The 21621-nt window shown below is 45.2% G+C and overlaps 1 protein-coding gene across 1 annotated transcript in view; it reads right to left on the reverse strand.

Annotated features, from left to right (window-relative positions):
* Positions 1-21621, reverse strand: part of LOC133397774 (collagen alpha-1(XXV) chain) — an 84094-nt gene that overhangs the window by 42588 nt on the left and 19885 nt on the right. Inside the window, exons 3-4 of the mRNA XM_061669061.1 lie at positions 9340-9384; positions 3648-3655 (exon numbers count right to left, since the gene is read on the reverse strand). Coding sequence (XP_061525045.1) covers positions 3648-3655; positions 9340-9384 — 53 coding nt within the window. The remainder of the gene's footprint in view (positions 1-3647; positions 3656-9339; positions 9385-21621) is intronic.

Consider the following 21621-nt stretch of genomic DNA (forward strand, 5'->3'; position numbering starts at 1 on the left):
AACAAGAGAGGCCAAATACAACCTGGCGGAGAACTGTGACTTCAAAGCTGAAGACTGCAAACCTTACTTGGGTCGAGGCACAACATGCTGCAAAGGATAGGACCAGATGGATGCAGATAGATACTTATGTTCCACAGGGAATGAAGAGGATTAAAGGTCAGATGACAAAGATGTTATGGCGTCAGTTAAAAGTCTTTGCCGTGTTTGTTGGCTTGTCACAAAGGCAAAAGTACAGACGACAGTACTGAATAATACTACGTGGGTCTTTTTTCCCCTACTCCCCAGTGCATAGTAACCATAATGGAGTCGTAGGTATATACAAGGAAATCCTCACCTCTTGTCTGCGGCACCGTGACGGCTGCGAGATTTAGTTCTCTTGCTGGTGGTTGAGGTCCTGATGGCCGTCGGAAAAATAGTTGGCACCGCAGCTGGTTTCAGCCTCTACCTCTGTATCCGATGCTTTCTGCTAAGTCTTTCTCAAAACACGCCGGTTCGAAGTGATCAGCACAGTTTCGAATGCTTGCTTGGCACCCATAGCTGACCACTGTCCCCTGTCGAGTGACTTTCCCTATCCACTGGTCACGTATTCCTTATTCACTTGGAAAGCCCCCCCCCCCCAAAAAAAAACTGCCTGAACCATTTGTACAACCAAATGCCACACAACAAACCATTGTGACCGTTAAATCATACAACAACAAATACACAAGGACGGGAACAACAGCATGGAACAATAGCACACAATGCCGAAGGAACAGGTTGTTTGGCTTGTGTGACGTCACGGCGCCGGAAAGAGACAAAGACCAGAAGGCGCTGGATGCAAAAAGCAGAAGGCGCATTCTGCATCATATTTATCGATTTAACTGCTGTATATCTGCTACGTATGTAAATCACTTCGAAATGGCAGATGTGGTTTGTCAAGGGGTTCTCGAGTTATCAAGAAACATTTTCAAATCTTTGTCCTCTGACCTTTATGTTTGCCACCCCACAGAGAAGAGTGTTGCTTTAACAAAATGCACAGATCTAAAACGTGAAAGAACTGTAAGCTTACTTTTGGCCCACCCCGTACTTGCTGCACTACGGGCAGCAAAAGTATATCCGAAGAAAGTGTGGCTTTGTATGTTTCTCCACACCGAACTCATTCAAGCAATCATTTAAGGACATGAATTACAGGCGAACACGTCCGACCCCTAACAAATGGCTGAAGAGGTGTCTATATTTGGCCATATAGTGTCCATGAGTTTTTCCAAAGGTATTCCGTGCGCCTATGTGCTTTTCGACACAACAGAGGCTGTTGGCACCTGTTTCCAATCTTCATGCCACAGGGCTAAGCAGCTACTGGCTATCTTTCACCGAGCCATTTGAGCTCCAGCCACCTTCTCGTCTACCTCTTGGCAAGAAAGGGGAAATGAGCTTCTTTCCCAGAGCATCAAACTATTCCTTTACACACACCAAGAAATAAGTCTTCTTGAATTGCGATGATTTTCGAAGCAAAAACGGCCCATCTGGATGCACCGAACGCAAATCTACTGTGGCTGTGCTGGGGCAACAGTTTTGCATATAAAAGGCTGCTGTGGGCATCATTAGTGGAGAAATTGCTCAATGTTGGAAAGGCCCACAAGCCGTACACTGAAAACAAAACAAAGGGAATTTATACACCATCTGTTACTGGTGCACACAAGCCCCTGAGACTTTTTTTTTAAACAATTGGAGGACACGCATGCAAGTAATCAGAGGAGAATGGGCACAGGCGGACGACCACAAGTAGCTGGTGCTCTTCGCGAGAATTTGGACGTAGAGGTTAGGCCGGGCTCGAGAAACCACACTGGAAAACCAACTTGGAATTGCATCTGGTTCCCATATCCACAGTTTGTCACAATTAGCCAGTAGAAAATGACAGTATACTGTATTATGAGAGTTGGAACGAGCCACTATGGAAACTTCTGAGATTTGTTGTGAGTCTTTATCTGCTAACATGTTGGAGATTATACTTTCCGCTCACAGTCGGAAAAGGGGGTCGGAAAGGGAGACATTTGAACAGCTTCAAATAAAGTGCAGGTGCTTTTGTTATGGAACCTCTCACTTGAATTGAAAAAAAAAAAAAAATCCCACGGTATAGTGAATAATCTGTGATACAAGTACAATTCAAAGCGCGCCATAGCACGGGACAATTGTATCATTCAAAGTGCATGAAGCAGCAGATCCAGAACTTTTTATGGGACAGTGGTAACGTTCAAGAGGGAGCTTGAAAGAGAGAACTGTCTGAGATTCTACCACATTTGCGCAAGACTGTAGAAAAATGCACCCGTTGGTCTTTGAAGGGTCATAAAAGAATCTCAAAATCATTTTTTTGTTCATTTTCTAGGTCAAGTAGGACATTTTTTGGATAGATGTTTTGATCCAGAAATTTGTGGTGTGAAAGTAAGACTTGCCCTTTTTCTCTGAAACGTTGATGAGTGATTAATCATTCATTTATTGTCAAACAGGCTAGTAATAACTTTTGAAAAGACATAGTTCTTACTTTGATTTAGACAATTTGCCCTGGTCAAAATTGACCCGCAACATACTGTGTGCGCATGGAAATTGAACAGTATGCACGGGTTAAGCGATGGGTACGACAACAACATAACGTTCAAGGAAAATCTTTTTTTATAGAGTCCTATTAGATTGTGCAGGTGTATCAAGGTCTATCATGCTACTTTCAAGGTAGCAACACATGCTCAGTATCTCGTCACACAAATTGATCATTGCAGTCGTTCTTAAAAGCACCCACGCACGCGGGAGGAAAAAATGCCCAACTGGAAAATCCAAGCCCTCGTGGAGTAGCACCGTTTGGGCCCAGGCCAGCTTGTGAGTGATCTCATAGTATGATTTTATTTGTCAGATCCATTCAGAACTCGGGCCAGCGGGGCTGAGAGGCGAGACCACCTGGGCTCACTTACTTCCCTGCAGGACCCGGAGCGAACGTCTGCAAAGGCTCCAAGGATTAACTTATGACTTTTACAGCTAAGTCAGCAAATGCGAATTATCCCCGTTCAATCGCACCCGCCTCTGGACCATAAATAAATGGGAACGACACACGCGCACACACACACACACACACACACACACACACAGTTCCCTCAGAGATATGGCGAGCCATCCTAAGCTCGGCTGCTTTTAGATAAATATGGATTTGTCTTCATCTTTGAAGAAAGTTTTCCATCTGTTCAAGGGAGGCACAAATGTGCGATCAGCCGGATGTATAATGAGGTGAGACAATGGCTGCGGGTGCCACTCGCTGGCTGAGGGGAGAAGTTTGGATTCTGATACCAAATCGGTTAGAATCAAACTATTTGGACCTTTTTTTTTTTTTTTCTCTTTTTTCTTTGCAAGCTCCCAAACTGTTCACGCAAGCAATTGTCCAACATGTCTTGGAAGGGGCAGAACAACAAAAGAAAAGGCTCACAAATGTATTGTTTTCAGAGGAGTCTGGCTGTTTACTTCCTGTTTTGGCAGTGCAGCCTCATTATTTTGAGATTTGGAGCAGGAAATGAACATCAGTTTCCCCTTTGTGACTGTTCAGCCTCTCAATTTGTGTTATTTTTTTTGGTTAGTTTTTTTTTTACCTTTGTGTCTTTAAGTAGAAGATGCAAAGCAGGAATACTTACAGGAGGTCCTGAAAAAGACACAAAAAAAAAAAGGATTTTTTTTAATGGAAAGACAACGTTCATGGTGCTTGTTAGACACATTTGAAGTATAATGTATCCCCCAAAGGGGTTTTCTCCTAAAAATTAGCAATGTGTCAGAAAATTTCTTTCTGTAGCCACCAGGACCAGCAATCAGATGAAACATTTGTAGTTGGTTCTATTTTTACAACTACAAGGGACTGTGCGCTTGTTAAAAAGCGCCCACGTTTTTTTTTTTTTTTTGTGAGGTGACACCCGTCTTTCTTCCCCTAATGACCACACCTGGAACGGCCGTGCGCCCAGGGCTTCTTGTTAAAAAGCCGCCTGAAAAAAGGACGACATTTTGGATTCCTTCCTACGTCCTTGAAGTGTTTTTCACAGGCAAGAGAGGAGGAAATCAAACGATTGGTGCAAGCAGTATGGACGCCCGTGTGCCGGCCTGCACTTTTTGGCCTTTGTTTTATGGATCATTGGATTACTTACAGCAGACCCCGATAAACATGCACAGCAGTTTTTTTTTTTTTTTTTTTTTATTTAAACTTGTTCCCACTGTGTCGAACTGCTCACTCCCAAGTGGAAATTTATAGCAAATCTATGAAATCATCACATACAAATGTCAATTTAAATGGCTAAAAAAAAGACAGAGTGGTCTGTGTATCAATTTTATTCCTATATTCCTAGTAGTTGAGATGCGTGCGGTGGTAAATCGAGTAAAAATTAATGTGACCATTTAGTTTTTTTTGTTGTGTTATTTTTTCATTTCTGTAAAAGCTGTGAACAAACTTTGAAAGCGAATGCACAAATGTCACATCCAACTCAAAATGAGCATTTGCCGGACAACAGAGTGAATTACGGGATTGATCCTGTAGCACTTTGCACTTCCGAGCATGTTTTCCAAATTTGGCAACTCTCACGTCACCCCTTTCCTTTCCATGATGGTGCAGTTATTAAAAAATGCTGACAGAATATACAATTCTTCCTGCTGTCTGCAGCCGAGTCGGACATGAAAGCAAGGGTCGGCAGACTCGAGCGGGCGTTCGCGCTGGCTGAGCAGCAAGCGAAAGGGAAGTGATGCACAATGGCGCCACTGAAAGGAGGCTGCATTCTGTCTGTTTATTGAGACATTACCGCGTAAACAAAGCCTTGCAGCATGACAGAGCGGCAGCTGAGCAGAGCGTCGCGCTATTGTCCGGCTGTCACTGGAATTCCCACCTCTTGCATCCAAATCAAGCGGAAAGCTTTGAACTGTGCCATACCAAAACAATCCTGTGCATTGTCGCACTTTTCAACACTTCTTTTGGGGTAACAACTGCTCATGGTACTGAAAGGAGGGGAAACGCCCACATGCATCGGTCATTTTCATATACTTTGATCAACTACTGTAAAGACATGGCCCGCTCAATTTCCTTTTGAAAATCAATTACTTTTACTGCAATGAGTATTTGAATTGTTGGCAGTTGTTATCCATTAAAAGGTCATAATTGTTTCCAAGAAAAAAACAAAAGTTGAAGTCATATTGTTTCAAATTTGGTCAAAATGTGTCCCAAATTACGTTTTGTGCAGATGCTAATGACATTTTGGGATTTTTCTCCTGTTGCTTAATATGCCATTTCCATGAAAACTAACACACATGCATCTTAGTGTCGAAAGCATTCCTTTTTGTTGCTTCTTTTACAAATGCTCCTTCAGTCAGTCAAGCTGACTTTACCATTAATGCTATTGGAGAGAGCCTCATTATTGTGTTGCAATACACCAGAAGGATCTGTGAGCCGAAGTGTTGCATTCAATAGCAGACAGGCAAATGTGGTGTTACTTCTGAGATATGAATATCGATGAATTGGTGAAAGTGTTGCAACTATTGCACGTTTTTACCATTATTACGAATGTACAAAGGCGAGTAATGCGTGTAATGAGTAGTTAGGATCATTTATGCACTTGTATGTGCAGTTTGTAGGGCAGCACATGGAAAGTGTGTAACTCACACCATTTTTATGAAGCTGCTTTTCCTTGATTGTTTTGCACTTTTGTCTTTACCTTGATAAAAAGAAGCATATTTCAGTGGGCTACCACCATTTGCCCTGTCAATAAGGATTGCCTTTTACTATGAATGCCTAGAATTTGAAATAACATTTTCATAATCAATCAACTTTTTTGTCACACTGTATCAATTAAATGCTGCTGTGGCAGGACAAAGGAACACGTTGTTTATTCTCAAACTGCCAACCAAACCAAGTAAGTGAACTATCACTATATTGTGCCAAAAAACCCAAGTGCCAACCATGCCCCCTCCCACAGGCCTGTTGGGTGAGAGGCATGTCCACCCACAGCCCCCCATCCCCCTCAACTCCACCACCTGAACACCCAGAATGAAACTCAAAACGAAAACCATTCAGGGGGCTTCACCAGCCTGCCGCAAAGGCTATGCTGTCCTTCCCTCGGAAGTGCGGGTAAAACCTGGCGGACAGGGCGCTCAAGAGGAGGAGGACACGTGAAAGCACGGCCGGGGGGACTTGGGCTGGCAACAGTACCTCGCCTGCTACCATATGAGCCGGCTTAATCGAATCAAATGCAATCTCTGCGTCCAGCAGACTGTCAACCCAGTTACCATCCGAGAGCGCATTACGTAATGCAGCTTTGAGCGACCGGTGAAACATAAACATAACCCGTTGACCAGTGGGTGGTAGGCAGTAGTGCGGCGTACCCGCACACCCAAGGACCCCGCCAAAGCCGACTGGAGCTCTGACACAAACTGGGGTCGCCTGTCAGAGGTGATGTCAGACGACGTGCCAAAATGCGCAACCCAGGTCGACAGGAACACGCGAGCTATGTCCTCAGTGGTAGTGGATGACAGGGGAAACGCTTCAGGCTATCTGGTTGTCCGATCCACCGTAGTGAGCGGGTGCGTAAAACCCTGCGACAGCGGAAGAGGCCTTACCAGGTCCACGTGCATCTGATCAAACCGCCTGGTTGGAATATCAAAAGGTCCAAGGATGGCTTTGGTGTGCCGGTGGACTTTGGCTCACTGACATGGCATGCCACGCCTGCAGCCGCCCATTGCCTGACATATTTCTGCAGTCCAGGCCAGACAAACTTGACGCCAACCAGGTTGACTGACTGTAACGCTACAGTGCGAGAGGGAGTGGATCGAATTGAGAGGGAGGAACATGAGCTTTCTTGTTTCGCACGGCACCATAAAGAGGCTGCAGAAGGTGGGCTGCTCAAGGAAGGAATCAGTTGTAAAAATTCACCATGCCAAGAACTCCTGAAAGTCATGCAGAAAACTCTGTGATGTGTGGACTGGGGTAGCGGTCATTCGCAGTCGCATTAAGTCAATGACTTTGTCAATGACAATGTCTGACTTTGGTGAGGCCCACAGGCGATTAGAATGCCTCAATGCCCAAACGCTCCATCCAAGCAAACTCCTCCTTAGCAATAGCCATTTTGACTGTGTCGTGTTGTCGCACGCGGGCAAAAACTGCCGGGTCTACGCTGGGAGTGAAATGCTTCACACTGTGCTTAGTAACGGCGGTCGAAAAAGTGGGAGTCGTTAGTGATAGAAAACCTGCCAGCAATTGCTGAAAAATGTCACCTGTTGCTAAATGATTAGCGTGTGCTCACGGCACAAGTCCTCCAGCCTCAAAAGTAGCGAAAGACACACCATCGATCAGAGGGCGGTTGGCAACATCAACAAGCGGTCCTTAAGCACAGAAAATCTGTGCGGAAATTGGAGACAGTGATGGAGGCGACAGTAAAGTCCTACTGGAAATTGCGTCCATGGAAGCAGACAGTCACCAACCTTCAGCCGAAGTTGGTAATGGGTGAGCCGTAAGCTGCACTCAGCCATGGTCCACACCCACTGTCCGCCTTTTCCGCATCAGTGGGGGGAAGAAGGCTGACTTTAGAGCCGCAATCCAAGTCAGTGATGAAAATCAGCTTGGTTTCTTCACCGGTGCCCACAGTTGCTACTGAACGCCGCCGTCGGAGTTTCCCGAAGTCTCGTAGGTGCAGGGGGGGTGGGGGCACGCAACGCTGAGCCTTGGTGCCAAACCGCTGATGGTAGAAGCAGAGGTTCCATGTAGCTACTGTGGCCACCACCGTCAGGTCTGCGCCCCCTTGTCGAGAGAATCCGCCTCCACGCTCTGCGCAGTGAACCGTCTGATAGCAAGGAGAACTCGATCCACTTCCTTGGCCAAGCCCCGGTAGTCGCCGATCGTCAGACAAGCGGAGTTAGCCAACACGGTGCACACTGGAGGCGGTAGCTGGCGTAGGAAAATGTTTGGGAAAACAAACCATCAGAGCCCAACAGCGACGGCATATTGTCCATAAGGTCTCCTACTGTCCCATCCCCCAACATGGAAAGGAGCCTCTCTGCCCTCTAAGTCAGACAGACTGTACCTCCTGAGCAGAAGTTGCTGGAGTGCGTCATATTACTCATATTGTGGAGGTGCACGCAACAGCTGCATCGGGCGACGTGTTGTCAGTTGGTCGAGGGCCGCAACAATCATGTCGTATTCCGGGTCATCTGTGGTGATTCCTCTCAGGTGGAACAGCGCTTCGACATGCTGAAACCACGAAACCACGTTGCTCTGCCAAAACTCCGGTGGCTTAACGGCTGCAGCGACGACACCAGGTTGTGAGTGTCCGAGCGACATGGGCAAGGAAGACACCTCTTCATCCGCTGCTAGGAACATGTTCTACGGGGTCACCAATGTGGTAGGCTAAAGGAACACGTTGCGTGTCTTTATTCTCAGAGAGCCAACCAAACCAAGTAAGTGAACGATTACAATATTGCGGCAAAAACCACCATTGCCAACCACGCCCCCACCTACATGGCTGCTGAGTGGCATGGTGGTCCGAATGGCCGCCACACCGGTCCTTCTCATGTGCCTGCCTTTGCCACCTGGGGGCAGTATAAGACAGACAGCTGGATATACTGGTCATTGGGGTCTTCTCGGCAGTCCTTGCCACTTTGCGTCAGCTAATCATATTGCAGCGGGTCGTGTCCTGCCGAGAACGCAAACGGAATTCATAACGTCTCAACCATTCTTTGAGCTCATCAGTACTGCACTAATATTAGTTCTACGCAGAGGATATCATTTTGGTGAATAACATTATGATTTAAAAAGGGCACCCACAAATGTGATAAATGGCTTCACCTGACCACCATCCTTAGATAAAAGAACATTTTCCACATTATCATTCATACTTTCCCCCCATTATTTCATAGGGTATGTATGAGCACAACTGTATGAGGTAATTCAACAGCCTCGTGTTCTCGCCACACACGGACGGCACCATGAACACAATGCAGCTCATCGTCTCGAGTTCATGCACTGCAGGGTTTTTGACGAGTCATCTCGGGAGCTTTTTTTTTTGGGTTTGAAGGTTGAAAGACATTCTCATCCCTTCTCCAAACGGGCCACTCTCCTGGTAGGACAGTGAAAATGTAGCGTTCCTATGGCGACCCAAACTGCAACACTGAAACCACTAATTACACATCTTGGAACCTTTTTGGCCTCCAAAGATATACACTGAACTTTTACATGATTGTAAAGCACACTATGGATTGCCCATGTCCTTCTGAATCATTCCTCAAATGATCGTGGATCGGGCCAGCTGTGGACACACACGGACACACACACACACACACACACACACACAGTCACTCACATACCAGGTTCTCCATTCCGGCCTCGTCTTCCTCGCTTCCCCGGATGTCCTACAACAGAGGAAAAAGGACACATTTTAGTGACTTCTTTTATTGTCTTAATTTATTATTATTATTATTTGTTTTTAAAGTCCTACATTTAAAACAAGCGTTTTAAAACCATGTTATATGGTACATTGGCCTGGAAGGTTGTCATGGTTACTCTGGATGCGCTACTTCTGTTTTCTCGATTACCGACGAACCAGCCAGGACATCTGATGTCCTGGTAATATTTCTAACATGATGTCAATTGAATTAGCTCGCATTGCTATAAAGTAGCTGTAAAATCATTCCTTAGTATGACTTCAAATAAAGCCACAAAAGAAAACAGGACACCCCCCCCCCCCCCCCCCCTTCTCTTAAGTACAAATGATTTGTTTATTCATAGGTTTTTTGTTTTTTTTGTGCTAATTTTCCCCATCAACACGAGCAACCTGCCGGAGCAAAGAAATAAGACAATTACACGCTTTGGTGGCTTTTATGTGCTGCGGAAACTGCCTGGGTTGTATTTGTATGAGGGCGCATTCACTCCCAGGCAATGAGAAGCCGGAGCACTGATGCCCCTCTGCCCCCTTTTGTGTACTGATCGCAGGTTTGGAAACAAGCCTTCTTCCGCTGGTCAGATGCAGTCAAAAGGGTGAGGCTCTGTTTCACACATGCTGCAAATGAAAAGTTAAGCACTCGCTCGGAGAGAGACAGAAGTACCCGAGGGTGCACTTGACAACTGCTTTGCACTTCACATGAAATTGACCTGTCAGGATCACGTCGAGTGGAAGTCAACGCAACTAAAGAGGAAGAACATCCTCACACTGTGTCTGTCACACAGAACAAAACAAAACAACCAAATTACAGGAAACAAAAAAAGTTGGATTTGTGCTTATATTTTTCGACACTCCTGCTTTAAATTGCATTCATTTCACGGTGAAATGGTGGATTTTGTGTGCGGCATTCTTGGCATCAAAGTGGGGAAAAAAACTTGCCATCTTTGATATTTATAAAGACTATTTGTCTCGTATTGAATTGATCCGCCTGACCCGACTCGGCCTCCGCTGCGCTCCTCTTCAACATTTCATCCTGTTGACAAGAGAAGCTGCACTGATTTATGTCCCTCCAGACGGCTTACCGTGGTGCAAAACCCAAGCTTATGTTGCTTCGACTTCCAAACTCGCTCCTCAATTTGATCTTGGCGTTTGGCTGCGCTTCAGTCTTCAGCTCTTTTGGACGCCATTCCGGAGAATGTCAGACGCTGCCAGCCGCGCGTAACCACAGGTGGACTCAAGCTTGAGTCACTCTCATCAAACCCTTTTTAAAGAGGTTTTCCTGTTCTTGGCAGTCACATCTTTGTCACTGTTTTTGGAATGACACTGGAAAGAGCTTGGAGGACAACGATACGACGCACTCTTGAGTGTGACGGGCCAGACAAAGTAAGCGATATTCTTTGTCAGACACCATCACATATTCACACTATTTCAAGACTGATTACAGCCTGAAAGATGAGATTGCCGCAAAGTGTACCAGCATGGGCCTCCAGTGTCGGCCAAAGAAAACTTTGAAAATATTTTACTGAACAAAACTCAAATAAAAGAATAACCTGATCGGTACCAGTGAAAACAGCTTTTCAGATAGTGTGACAATCGAGACCCAAAGCATCCAGGCATCCTTGCCGTGTGTCATTTGGCCCCGATATTCCAAAGGCAGTCGTGGAACAGCCTCCTCAGAAGGAAAAACATGTGGATTCCATGAAAAACAGGACATTTCATGAAATGGATGGCAACAAAACACGTTTGATTGACTGATGGCACCGAATAAGGACCGAAAAATGTGCACCGTATGGATCCGAACTTTCTGAATACGCTTGAAATTAGTCATTGGGATTAAAATGAAGGAATATTTAACTAAGAGGCATTGTTTTGCAGTGGCATGAAAATTGACTAGGTGCTTGCCTGTTAGGCTTACCCTTAAGTTCGTGGAAGTTTGTTCAAGTGGCTCTTGATGTGTGACTAACTCGAGCCCACATAATCGGTAACATACTGTTATGGTTGTAACAAATAACAATGGCGCACTTCTGCTCCCAACAAAACCACACTGAGGCCATGCGAGCCCAGCCAGACTCGGTGGACAAACACGGGGATCGTTTGTGAGCGCCGAGCAGGCCACTCCAAGCATTTCTTCAGCATTAACGCACGAGTGAGGCCAAAAATAGCAAAGTTGGGGTCCCGGCGCAAAACCTCACAAGCATCAATCAGGTTTGACGAGTGCTGTGAAGTGCTTTTTTCGCCGTCGGAATGGGTTTTTTGGTGCGGCAAAACCGGCCTATTGGTGGCATCGCTAAGAAGCTGCTTTGTTCAAAACGGCCTTGTGCAAGGGGCAGAGTACATATTGAATGATTGTATTGCTGTGTCAGCACCTCACACTGCATTTCGCCCCTTGGTTTTTCCTCTGCTATTCCTATAAATCCAGTGACCTTAGTGTGTATCCTGAATTTCACACCGTACAGGGGCTCCCAAGAGAAACAGTTTGCTTGGTCCCAATCCTCAAACTTGAACATGACTGAAAGAAAAGAATAGGGAGTTTTGTCAGCCTATCTCGGAAGATGATTTATAATCAAGTCTTTAACGTCGGCAGACTTTTTACGACGCCTCCGCAGTTCAACAGCCTTCTTGAGTGACATGCTTATTTCTCGCGTAGCTGACAAACGCGGCTGTGCGGCCGATCCAACAATTTCAGGAGGATTAAGTTGAGACAGACTTGAACATCTCCCATTAAATCCCACAACACGCTCGGATGGACTGATTCAACCTGGCAACCGTCGAGTATCCAGGTCATACAGAACCAAAGCTGTACGCTCTGTTTTTTTTTTTTCTTTTTTTGTGGATTTTTGCGGAAAGGTCTGGCAAATGGGAGGACCATTTTTTATCCAGGATCATAATTACGGTGCATGACAATGAATACAGCTTGGCGTACAAAAGCAGGAGGTAATAAATTGCAACTTTAAAAGCAATTGTCAGCTTGAGGATGTTGCCTGCCTTCAACACTGATGCTTTTTGTTGCCCGGCATACGATTCCAAGTATTCGAGTAAGAAGAAACCTACATAATCATCCTCCTGGTAACCGAGGGTACGTATGAAATACCACAAGTGGTAATTTAGGCTTTTGTAGTGACGGAACCTGAAAATGAAAACTTTTCAGCGAAACAATTTCAACATTTACCGCTCGAACACTATCGGTTGGTAACAGAACAACAAGATGCTCAAGAATTCTTACCGTCATTCTTGCAACTTCAAGCAGTTTGTGTAAAATGAATTCAAACATGCTCACAATGTGCTTTCCTACCTAGCACACAAAGGTAGTATTGTCAAGTCCCAGCATTGTGCACACAACAAAAGCATGAAGTCTGTAAAAGAATCCAAAGGTCCATTTTGCATATTGGAGTCCCAAAGCAACATTGTCCCATAATGCAATGGGTAATTACATGACTTCCGTTAGCCTTTTCATCCCGGATGAATATGAGGATTAAAGCGGTCTTCCAAATAAGAGTGTTTGTTTAATCTCGTCCAGCACTAAGATGGAGCCACTGTGTTGCATGTGTATGTTGTTGTTGTTGTTGTTGTTGTTGTTTTATCTCTGGAGAATAGCATCCAATGTGTTGCTAACAAAGACAATATTGCAAAGAGATTGACCATGACAGCTTTATCATAAAAGTTTCAAACATTAATGCTCAGTTTTGACTGATATACAGAATAACTTTTCTACTGATACTGAGTGAGAAGAAATCCTGATTTCACAGAATCCACGTGTGGTGAAAATGCTCCATTTAAGGCCGCACGCAGCTGTTACCTTTGTTAGAACCTACAGGACGACAAAGACGATTGCTGTGAGGCGTTCAGGGATGGCGGGCGTCCTTCCTCCGGGGTTATGAGTCAAGGCCGGCGCGTCCCGAGAGGCGGAAGCCTTTCTGAGAGAATCTTTTCATCACCTTGAGAGAGCAATATGCTTTCCTCTGGCAATAACGCTGACATACTTGAGAGTCTTGCCAGGCAGGCAATGGAAGCACGCAAGATAATGGGGGGTCAGTAATAAGACTGTTGATTGGCTGTGTTGTATCTCTTCGGATGGCCGTCCCACTCGGCCCTATCATAGCAAAAGCTTCAGAATGAATAACACGTGCATGTCATCACAATGTTACTCTTGGATAATCACCGCAGTAACTATTCAGCGTGTATTAAAAATAAAAGAGGCATAATAAGTTTGGCTTGGCATGACTTCTCAATGAAAGTTTTCCTTTTGATTGTTATATCTTGGAATACATGCGCGTAGGGCGGTTACAAATACACCAGATGAACTAATGTTATGACAGGATGGCAGTCTGGAGCCAAGAAAATAGACAAAGGTTTTGGGACACCTGGCCATAACAGGAATGAGTTGCTTCTACTTCTCTGGGAATTCATTGATGAAGAGGCGAGAGTCGTCCTACGTCAACGTTTTGTCGCGATTTGTTGTTTATTAATTAATGCCAGCCAAAGAAAACAGCCATTGATCCGGACCAATGAGTGACAGATTAACCCTGCTTTCTTACAATCAGTGGTTTCAAATACATGTATGTGGATGTTAGATTATTATGATGTTTTTTTTTTTTTAAATCCAATCAGATTTCAGAATCAGTAGTGCTATCTGATGTAACTTGAGCTGTACTAGCAATGGGACTGTTTCCTTAACCAATCAGATTTCAAATTCATCCCAGGTGGGGCCAGTGAACTGACCCTTATTCACGTCACCATTTTTCCGTCTTCTTCCTAGTTGGTCAGAGCAAAATCTGTTACAGCCAAGTTTGATCAGCTAAACCCGTCTGTAGTAACTGCACACATTAAAACATTTAAACATGAAGCATCTCTGTTGGCACCCCACTGCATCCGATGCGCAAGTAGGATTACTACCATCAGTAGGTAGAGCAGTTAGTCCGGCTTTAAAAAGATCGGCATGACTATTAAGATATTATGGACACATGAGCCTGTGAAGCGTCCTGGTTGCGCTTTTGAAGCTCATCAAGGGTATGTGCACTGAATACCGCACCTAGCATAGCAATGGCGACATGGTATCATGTAGACTTGCATGCACATGTTTATGCCAGCTTCGTGCGCGTGCACTTGACTGCTAAAATAGTTGCAGTGGTCAAGAGTGCGCCTCGGCGCGAGTGAGACCGACGGCGCACGAATGGCATAGAGCAGGCGGCGCTCTTGCTGGAGTTCAAATAAAATACTTTGTGTTGCGGGGCTATTGGATGTCGTGGTGAAAACATGTGGAAGCCAACAACTGCGGCCAGCGGACGCCATGACTGCTGGCCGACCCCGACGACGGCGAGCGTGTGTGCCCGCCTGCGCTTGTCTCTGTGGCGGGAAGTTTTAAGAGACCCAGAAGTCGTAAAACAGGGACCACAGGGGCCCTCGAACGCCTCAAGGACAGTTTTTGTCGGTCTTGCATCGTGACAGACATCGCAGGAGAACAGACAGAAATCCTGCCTCCAAATACAGTAGCATCAACAGCCAAGTGGCATTGTGACCTGTTCAGACGAAAAAGTATACTACTCGTACACAATTAAAAAGGTTTGCCAAATAAAACCAAATACAATGAAAAATGTGCTATTCCAAACACTTTTGCAGCTGCACTTGCAAATTGCAAGTTTGTTGTTTTCTGTTTACATAGCTACTAAATGCGCAATGTGGATCTGACTCTGGATTGAACTTGGTTCGACCCTAAAGTTTCTCACACTCCATTTGCATGCAGAATTTCATGCAGATTTTTCAGGGCCTTTTGCCGATGTGAATAATTGATAGACTCATAAACCGAAAGTACTTCTCTCTTTCCACAGCAGCACCGCAGGGCTTCACTCAGACCCTCCTGCAGCCAGAGCTGGGGGTCCCATGCCGGAGTTTACTTGACCCATGCAGGATTACTTTGAGCGGCAGTTTGATGTCACAGGTACTCCGTCTCGTTGACATCCACAGAGAGAGTATGACAAAGGGATGGACATTTTAAAAGCAACAACATGAGCTAATTTAAAGTGACAATGTTACTTGGGTATTATTTAGCGGAAGGTAATTAGTTACATGCCCATCTGCAGCCATCACATTTGTAACCTGCAAAGAAAGAAAGTGTCAAATCACAACAGTTCCCTTTCACAGATCCGGAGTGTCAAAGTTGACTCACACAACTTCCACAATTCCTTTTTTCAACCCGGAACAACCCTTAACCCACTCTTGGGGAAATGAAGTCTTCCTCCAACCAAGTCAACTCAACCAAATGAAGCATACATCGGCATCAGGGACCCCATTATAAGATAATCTTTGCACTTGGGACTTTCAAAGACTGGCTTGTGATCAAAAAGACACCAAAAAGCATGCAGAAGTGCAATCCAAGCACCAGAAATAGCATGAGAGAGGAAGCCAAATGTTCCAGCAAATGAACAAAGCTGCTGTTTTCCTAACTTCTATCCATGTTTCCTTTAAAAGGTTTTTCTCACAGAAGCTCTAGAGCTGAGTCATTGCAATGAACAACAAGCTTTATCCACATTTATTTTCACAGCAGTCAGGATTGCACATAAAAGCGTATCGGCTGCAGGGAACTTGTGTGGGTGGGTGGGCGGGGGTGAAATCATACATGACAAATGGGTTTCTTATTTTAATTAACACTTGAACGCGTCAAAATAACCAAAAGGAGATTGATCAGGGTGCCCAGGGAAGACTGTGTTTTTGGGCATCATTCACCTCGCTGCATTTGTGTTTCCTCCTGATGTGTCACTCAAACTGACCAGGTCAAAAGGGCCAACGGGGTGAGAGTTAGGGGCTCGTCCTCTTGGGATAATTTGTAATCCGGAGCCTGTAGTTTCAGCTGGCCGACGAGCCACGGGGAGAAACGCTGGCACGACTCTTTGTCGACACACCTCGTTCTTATTATGGGTTTGATCCCAAAGGGACATCCGAAAAGGACGCTGCCAATTTAAACAAGCCAAGACCTCAGCCTTGGACGGTAGCTACCTCGCTCCATAATCTCAAATTCTATAAGAATAGAGCTGGTCTTTAAGCAGCCTAACGGGTTGGTTTCAAAGTGTTGCATTAAGATGCGTGTCAGATTTTTGGGGGACCTTTAAAGGCACCGTATCCAGCACAGCGGTCCAGCCACACGCAACCACCGAGAGCCAGCGTGAAAATATCAAAGCAGCAAAGGGAGAGCTGCAAACGGTTCGAATTAAGCCGGACCATCGTCTCCTCTTACGTCGATTAGATCCCGCTCGGAATCCATCCAATTCCCCCCACGAATCAAAAGAGGACACGCAAGATTGCAATGGTGATGCAAGCAGGAAAACCGTTCACCAACCTTGGACTTCTAAACAACAGCCAGGTACGAATGGAGAACTGTGGAATTGGAAGAAAGGGAGCAACTTTTAACAGCTCGTTTCAGGCCACCCATTGGTTCTAGTCGCAGCCAAGAGGAAAAATGTAACAGACAATGTAGTTTTTGTGCCGAATCAATGAATCAATAAAGGGTTTGGACCTAAAAAATAACCACATTTTAGATACTACACTTTGATGAAGAATGGGTTGATGTAAAGGTCTCTCTGAATTGAAGTTCAGGGTTCTTGGAATTGGCCTAGACCCTTTTAGAATACACCTTGACCACATTTTGGACAGTCTGTTCAAGCCCTTGAGAGCCATGATCTCAACCTCAACTTTTGGAATAAATTAGAGCGCCGATTGCAAGCAAAGTTATTTTGTCCGGTGGTGTAACAGCCTTGCGTCTTCATCATTTTTCTCAATTCAAATGATCCAAGGAGGTGGGGTTCTTCCAAAACAACAACCTCCCGCCACTGGCATTGATGCGTGCCATCTTTCACCACGCCTTTGCCTCACGGAACTCCAAAGCTTCCTTCCAAAACAGAACCAGGCCACAGATGACGACATCAAGGACAGTGAAGACAGTTCTGATATGGAACCATGGAACAGAGGAACAAAACCAGTTTTCCCCCTCCACTGATTGCCGGTCTGCTGCAGGGGAGTGGCGGCAGACTGTTCACATTACAGTCGTTTTGCCATTTTATGGCATCAGCATCTTCCGTCAGATCTTGTCGATGCCATGCACTTGCGGGAAGCAAACGAAAGGCGAGGCAAAGTGTTGGGGGTTCAATTGTACACTGTGCCGCATGTTCGGGTGCTCTGGTCCGGATTCTGCTCTGAGCCATGCCTGACGAACCTCTTGGAAATCCATCAGGACTTCTATCAACTTGTAGTGTTTTATGGCCCGAGCATGAGCACCTCTGTCAAGTGCACGTGCCGCTTGAAAAAGTGACTTCAGCACCAAACACCTACAAGGCAACCCACATTTTCCACAAACTCCACTTTATCAATCATGAATTGGTATTGGCTCTGCATGTAATTCCACTGGATCACATTGTCCGCGATTTAAAACTACTGAACATTTACAGATGAACATCATCAAAAACAGGTGAGGGTATGTTTAGGATAGGCTAAATTAAAGCTTGTGGGATGTGGAGAAATTTGTCTTTTTAACCCAAAATGTCAATCTTTGTTCCAAGATACAGACTGCATGTACAGTATTAGTTCTCTTAAATGTTTGCCTCTCTGGTTACTTAGCATCGGCAAACATTGATGCAGAAGTGGAGCTCTGTCACGCATACTGCTTGAGTGGTACAATTTTCCATCTCAGGAAGTGGAGTTATGTACATAAACCTAACTCTGTAAAGAAGGAAGTCGCAAGCAGTTTGGTCCGGTAATGTTGCAGACCTTTTGCACAACATCTGATCATCTTGTCCAACATCGCCCATCAGCGCGTTTGGCTGCTGCTCATTCAGAAATCTCCCGACCGTGAGATGCCAGTGTGGAAGTGCACCATCTTGCTGAAAAAGGTAGTCGGCACCCAGAGCTGCTTGCTCGTTGTGTAAAACATCAAATTGATGAGCATCTCCAGGTAACTGACCAGTACCAGATCATCCCTAAGAGAAAAAGTGGCCATAAAGTATATGAAGGGTTTATGGACTCCATCTTTATCAATATATTTGAATTGGTTGAGGGATAACGGACATTAAATTAGGGAGTGTTTTTGCAGACACCACCTGAAAAGGATACATCGTCTTTTTTCTTGGATTAAACCCCCAAAAGGTTGCGGAAACTGAACCCTACTCCATTTCATCTTGCAAGTTCAGACAACATACTTTTCAGGTTTTGCCATTTTCATTAACGGTTAGGAATGCTCACAGGGCTTTGGAAGAGCCAAAAAAAGTTCTCCACGTTTACTGTGGAAGCTCAACTTTTTTTCCCCCTCCAGTCCTCCATTTATTGGGCTCCCATGTGCCAAAGCACTGCCACGGAAGACCCTTTGAAAATGATCCTCGCACACAATTTACAGTCACACTGCAGTAATTCCACAACAATAGTTTTCCACGCAACCTTTGACTACAGGCTTTTACTGGATAGGACTTGGAGCAGGGAAAGAAGTCAGCATGCTTGAGATTGGCCAATTACTTGGCTTAAACACTACATAACTTTTCCAGTACGATTTGAAATGATTTTCACTACTCTCGCTGTAACACAAAATTGTTTGGCTTACAATAGAGACTCAACAAAGACACCAATGATGCAGAATCAGCCTTGAGGTTTCACCAGTATTAAAGTAAATTGACCCAAGACTCCTCAGTGATTGTCTGTGGTGTTCTTTGCTTCAGAGGAGCAGTACACGGCATGTCAAAGTGCACAAAGGCGCAATTGTTGCCGCATTGTTGAAAAAAACAGCTCAGTTGTTATGCTGCCACATGACGTGGGACATGCAGCCTGCTGCCCGAGGGCATGACACGTGAAGGGTTAATGCAAAAGTAGGCAGCGTGCATACATGAGAAGCTGCTTGTCGGGCGGCTACTTGGAATGCTGAGGCTGTGTTGGTGCCACGCACATGATGGGGGGGGGGGGGGGGGGGCTATGGAAATCACATCACTGGTCTGCAACCTGTCTTAAGTCAGCATTCACCCCAACAGCAAAAAAGCACCCTGGGATACAAGTGTCTGTGTCGAGAGACAAGATCTAGACGGTTCTGCGTCTTATCGGGGGTGATCCACAGGGATGCCTCTTCTCTTTGAAGACCACCTCAGAGTAAAAAGGAACTCTGTAAACTGAAAATACACAAGTGGTAGAATCCATCAAACACAATTTGAGAGGTGCTTAAATTTGCCTCATCATATTTCAGATTGAATTCACTTTCCAAACATAAGAGCAGAAGCCCGACAGCTGACATTTGCCTTAACAGAGACACTTACACCCTGAAAATGCTTTGCTACCTTACACCCCCTTCAGCTGCATCTGGACTACCTCAAGGCTCTCTTAAGAGTGAGCGACTCACGGGCAAGTGACGTCCGGCCCGCAGAGACACGTGCGTCCGAATGCCAAAGACAGCGAGGTGAGATGCATCAGAGAAAAAGTCACGGGCTGTTTTGACTTCATTGGCCACTGAAGGGTTCTGGCAGGCACTGACAGCTGCACGTAAGCAAGCGCGACCTTGACTTGGGTTCGCAACTCTCAGAGGTGGGGAGGGATCAAGGCTGCACATGAAGTCCATCCACTGAACTGCTCCTCTCGCTAAAAAAAAAAAAAAAAAAAAATACGTTTTTTTTTTTTGCTTGAAGTGTTCTATTAAAACCAAAGCCCTTTAAAATAAACAAGTTCCATCCTCTCGACCCTCCTCACCCGCCATAAGCCAAGGAATTCCACTTTGATCATAATGTACCTGATAAACTGCACTTCATGAAAGGAGAACGCTCGCTTGTTTCGCTCAGAGGAAAACCGATAATACACTCGTGTACATGATCGAAGTCAAGAAGTCTTCCGGAATCCCATTTCCCTTCTTGAAAATGCTCAACCCGCCCTGACATTTCAATTCTCTGGGGTAATTGCTGTGTTTCGGCTTAGCTTTTCACAGATAAGGCTTTCTCGCGGAGGTAATAACACACCAAATCATCCATCAAACGTGCCTGGCGTAAGATGACATTACATTAAAACCTCATGACAGGATGGATTTTATTTTATTTTTTTTAATATGAAGTGGCTTTTGCAACGGACCAAATTCACTGCTGCGTGCCAATTTCAAATTAAAAACGTTCTATAATTGTGTGGGATTTGTATTCATTTGAATTCATCTCACTACAAGGTCTTACTGTTATATTGTCATTGGGGAAGCAAGTGTTTGTTTACCTCTCCCTTGAGCCTGCCGCACACAATAAAGGTGGTGGGGGCGGGTGGCTGATTGGGTCGGTGGATGGGGGGGCAGAAGAGCAGAAGCATCATTAACAAACCGCCTCCGAGAAAGTCGGAGAAATTAAACATGGAGGTCAGAGGGAAGGCTCTTCGGATGATGAACCAAAGAGGTTAACGAGGACCTGCAATGGGTGAGAGGCTAAGGACAGCTAATCCTTGTGGTTGTACTTATTACCTTTACCTTTATGCCATATTTGGAGGCAGGCAGTCCTGTCATTTTGCCATTAAAGACAAAATTCATTGCCAAGGCATTGCATTACCTCAAACATGCTGTTCTTCATTGAACGAGCGGTCTCCAGAGCACAGACCATCTTATTTTACGGCTCTTAATATAGCTTAACGTGGTGGAGTTGAGCACTTCAACCGCAACATAATGAAACATCAGCTTTTTTTGTTGTTCATTACGTAGAAATGTTAATGTTCGAACATGGGTATTTGTAGAACGGTTTAATCACTGCTCATGTGTCATTGTTGCACACTGCAAGTGAGTGCGCTGTTAACAATAACACCCGAGTTAATCGGAGGGGGTTTGCTTTGCAAAGGGAGAAGGGGATTGGGAAATCGGGAAAAACACACTGGTACATTTGAGAGCAGACTGCCCTTCGTCGCAGTCTCCGGCCCACTCCTTTGCATCGTCATTCATTTGGAATCAAAGTAATTGTCACATGGGAACGAGCAGAAGGGGACAAGAATATACTCTATCTGCCAGTACACATTACAGTTCAATTAATTCAATTCGCAGCCGTGAACTTCCAGAATCTCTCTGATATACTCAGTGGTCTGCGTCGCCATTTTCAGCAGCATTTGGATTTCCAAGTTCACAAAGAACTTGCTGTGTTGCGGAAACTGCAGCCAAAGATTCAGCAAGTAAGCAGCACCGGGGAAGTGCGCTTGACACGGGAGGCAAGCGAGCGTCACCCTTTTTAAATCAGACTAC

The sequence above is a fragment of the Phycodurus eques genome, chromosome 23, assembly GCF_024500275.1.
Source record: "Phycodurus eques isolate BA_2022a chromosome 23, UOR_Pequ_1.1, whole genome shotgun sequence".
Taxonomy (NCBI): domain Eukaryota; kingdom Metazoa; phylum Chordata; class Actinopteri; order Syngnathiformes; family Syngnathidae; genus Phycodurus; species Phycodurus eques.